At 46.7% G+C, this 4,397-nt stretch overlaps 1 protein-coding gene across 1 annotated transcript; it reads left to right on the top strand.

The window, feature by feature from the left end:
- Nucleotides 1–2,181: 2,181 nt before the first annotated feature.
- On the top strand, nucleotides 2,182–4,397 carry inab (internexin neuronal intermediate filament protein, alpha b; the record flags this gene model as incomplete). Its single annotated transcript, XM_079999911.1, has 3 exons — nucleotides 2,182–3,228; nucleotides 3,830–3,954; nucleotides 4,115–4,397. 3 exons carry the CDS (start codon nucleotides 2,182–2,184, stop codon nucleotides 4,395–4,397), a joined length of 1,455 nt encoding a protein of 484 aa, XP_079856037.1.

The following is a 4,397-nucleotide window of genomic DNA, read 5'->3' as shown; positions in this document are numbered from 1 at the left end:
GCGGGAGCGGAGTGGAGCAGCGGCCGCGGATCTTCGTTTTGTCTGCGCCCCGACGCCTCGTCGCGCTGGCTGTCTGTGGGCTTCGCTGATTGGCCGTTCCTCCTGTCCGTCTAGGCTCGGGGGGGGCGGGACCCGACCGTCCCCTGCCAGGGGAGACTTGCGTCGTTGCGTCACGCGAAGAGAACGTTCCCCGAGGCCAGCGATTGTTTTGGGAATTTGGCTTTTTTTTTTTTTTTTTTTTGTTAACTTTTTTTTCTTTTTTTTTTCAATTGTGATTCAAGCCAGGTGAACCTTTTTTTTAATTTTTTTTTTTTAAGTTTTTCATCCTTGTATGACTTTTGCGGTCGCGCAGGGTTTTGAGTTCTGCCTGTCTGTCATGTTGCAGGGGGGCGGGGCTAAGTACCATAGTCGACATCGAGAGATTTGTGTCGTTTTTTTATGGATAATGTTTCGAATAATTTTACTTTATTTTAGAGATACAGTACGTATTTCTTTTTTTTTATCGTAACTTATGCCTAGTGAACCACCTTTTGTTTAATTAATTTCACGATATATTACATGTTTATGGCGAAATTATTCCTACATAAATTAAATACAGTAGATATTCATCAACTATTTTGAATTCTACTAACCAAAAAAATCTACGAAATGTTGAATAGTGTAAAATATTTCTGTAATATCGAGCCCCTCACTGTTCTGTTTGTGTATTGTTATGTGCTCCGCTTCATTTGATTCAGGCCATTCACATACAGAACTATTCCGGCATAAAAAATAGAATAAATGGGATCTGCTGGTTAAGTGACAGAAACGTGTTCAGTAGCGGTAGGGGTATGAAAGTAGGATTAAGTGTTTACTATAAGAGGCCACGATAGGTTTCCTTGGAATGGCATTGTTCTCTCAGCATGGCTCTTTGTAACAAATATGGGGATCGTTGTGACAGTGGTATTGTTCTTTTATGCTAATGTGTGATTTGTGTGAAGAGAATAATAAACAATTTACACAATAATATTTACATACATACATACATACATACATACATACATACATGCATACATAAAATTATCTATCTGTGAAATATTTACAGTATATATGCATTATTCTAATGTACCAACAGAGGGCAGCATCAGCCTGTTATCACGATGCTTTTCGGGGCTATGACAGCCTTTAGTCTTTTCCTTAATACCTGTGGACATATTATATATTATATAGTATACATCACATTTCATATTCTGTTGAATAGTTAAAAAAAAAATTATGATCCACTTTCAGACTGCTTTCGAGTGTCAGACAAGATCTTGAAAGGAGTTCTCTCCCTCTTTTACATCTTCATCGTGTTACTTTTATTAATGCGACGTCAACTATCGCGTGTCAACACTAATTTTGTGCATTGTTTGCTTCAAACGCCGGATGACTTTAAAAACTCAAATCAAAATCTCATGAAGAAAGCAACAATGCCAATACATTGCAGCCAATGTGGTCGATTCGTTTATTTAATCAGCAAAAATAACAACTCCTCGCGTATTAGACTTCGCAGCATTACAATGTTAACAAAACATGTTTTAGTGTTGCGGGAAAGGCCCGATTTCTTTCGATACGGCAAATATCTTGTCAGCCAATCTATTATCGTATTACTACATCTAGTTTTCAGGGAAATAAATGATAGGGACAAACCAACCATCGAATAAGTCGACATTTGTAAAGAAACACGATTAGCGTTCTTCTCAATATCACAATTAAAGGTTTGATGTTGTTGTTGTTTTGCGTTTTTATTTTTGTGGGGGTTTTTTTTGTTTGTTTGTTTGTTTGGTTTGTTTGGTTTTTTTTTGCAGCAGCAGCAGGTGACATTGGCACTGTGGCTCAAACAGCCGTTGAACGTGTTTATCTGTTGACGCGTCAGCACTGCGCCAAACGGACAGTTCCAAGAGGCGCACCGTGGACGGGGACTCGCCTACAACTCCACTTTTGGAGGTTTGGAAACTTTATCCTGCGTTTAGATGAGCAACACAGATTTATAACTGAGCATAATTATTTATTAAGCTTGCCTTCGCCGCAATAGATCCTATGCAGGCTGGAAACTGCGCTCCGAACGCCACCACCAGGAATTAATTATTGATCGTGACGGTCCCCCTATAAAAAGCCGGCACACCCTGCGCACGGCTCCCTCTCCTGAAACCAGCCAAGATGAGCTACGGATCTGACCTCTACTCCGCCTCCTCCTACCGAAAGATATTTGGGGACTCTCCCCGCTATTCCTCCTCTCCATCCCGGATGATGACCAACGTGTCCTCCCGCAGCGGGTACCGCTCCCACTCCCAGTCCCGGAGCGGCGCCTCCTCCATGGGCTCCTTCACCAGGAGGTCCGGCCGCTCCTTCTCGGCCATGCCGCTGGACAACTTCGACCTGACCCAAAGCAGCGTCCTCACCAACGAGTTCAAGATCGTCCGCACCAACGAGAAGGAGCAGATGCAGGGTCTCAACGACCGCTTCGCCATGTTCATCGAGAAGGTCCGCAACCTGGAGCAGCAGAACAAGGTGCTGGAGACCGAGCTGGTGGCTCTCCGCCAGCGGCAGGCGGAGCCCTCCCGCCTGGCGGAGCTCTACCAGCAGGAGATCCGAGAGCTGCGCTCCCAGCTGGAGGAGGTGAACGGGGAGAAGTCCCAGATGATGATGGAGCGGGACAGCATCGAGGAGGACCTGCAGAAGCTCCGGGGCAAGTACGAGGACGAGTTCCGCGCCCGCGAGGAGGCGGAGGCCACCCTGAAGGCGTACAGGAAGGACGTGGACGACGCCACCATGGTGCGCCTGGACCTGGAGAAGAAGGTGGAATCTCTCCTGGACGAGATCAACTTCCTGAGGAAGGTCCACGAGGAGGAGGTCGCCGAGCTGATGGACATGATCCAGGCCGCCCAGGTGTCCGTGGAGGTGGAGGTGGCCAAGCCCGACCTCACCTCGGCCCTGAAGGAGATCCGCGGACAGTACGAGTCGATGGCGTCCAAGAACCTGCACTCCGCGGAGGAGTGGTACAAGTCCAAGTTCGCCGACCTGACGGAGCAAGCCAGCCGGAGCAGCGAGGCGATCCGCACCAGCCGAGAAGAGATGAACGAGTTCAGGAGGCAGCTGCAGTCCAAGACCATCGAGATCGAGAGTCTGAGGGGAACGAACGAGTCGCTGGAACGGCAGATCCGAGAGATGGAGGACAGGCACAATGCGGAGATTGGAAATTACCAGGTAGAGCACATTCTCTTTTTTTTTTTTTTTTTTAAACAAGTCACACCTGTAGAAAATTGAAGATGCTCATTTGAAAAGGAAATAAAGTCTATCCTTCTGTTCTGCATAGAGTCGTATGAGATTTAAAGTAAACGAATATCCATCACTAAACTCTATTCTAAAAGTGAGGGTTAAAAATAGAAACCGTGTGTGATCATCAGGCCCTTTCCAGGGTCCTGAAACTGATGTTGCAGCTGTGACAACGCCCAGTCACGAATTGGAGAAATACATTTGTTAGTCGAAGCCTTAGCCCCTTGAAGCTACAAATATACATTTTTGTGCTTCGGTAACCCTCACTGAAGATTTTTCATCCCTTTCGTTTAGTGCTGAATTACGACAGCACATACAGCCTGTGATTTGCATCAAAGGTCTATTATGTACAGCGACATGTGAAATATCTCAGTTGCTCATTTATCTTCGTGGCTTCTGCTAAACTAACCACACTCCTGTTTTGTATGCAAAATGTCACTGACAAGCCATGAAGTCAAAATTTGAGCTATTTGCCTCTGTGAGCGTTTTGGTTTTCTGAACGCTGGCATTGCATTGTGTCCTTGAATCTTAGGACAACATGGCCCAGCTGGAGAACGAGCTGAGGACCACCAAGAGTGAGATGGCTCGTCACTTGAGGGAATACCAGGATCTGCTGAATGTAAAGATGGCACTGGATATCGAAATTGCTGCTTACAGGTAGGCCTCTCTCTCCCCCTCCCTCTCTCTCCTTTTAACATGCACTGCGACATGGGATGAAGACTTAATGTTAACTTTCTCTTCCTCATTAATCCCTTTTTTTTGGTCATCTCCATCTCCTTATTTTTGCTGGCTTTCCTTATCTTTCCCCTCTTGATAGGAAACTGCTGGAAGGGGAGGAGACCCGCATCAGCACCGGGATTGCCTACTCCACCCCGAACATCGGCGGCGGCGGCGGGCATAGCTACAACTACCAGGCCCATATCTACTCCGGCTCCGGAAAGGGCTCCAAGAAGGAGGGCAAGGATGAGGAGCAGGAGCGGCAGATCAAGGCCGGGGGGAAGGTCTCCCAGCGTGAGATGTATGAGGAGACAGTGGTCACCACCAAGAAGGTGGAGAAGCAGCAGGAGTCCGGTGACATCCCCACCAACCAGAAAAACTAG

The sequence above is a fragment of the Zeus faber genome, assembly GCF_960531495.2.
Source record: "Zeus faber genome assembly, chromosome: 4".
In the NCBI taxonomy this organism is placed as follows: Eukaryota; Metazoa; Chordata; class Actinopteri; order Zeiformes; family Zeidae; genus Zeus; species Zeus faber.
This window is presented reverse-complemented; position numbering and strand designations above follow the sequence as displayed.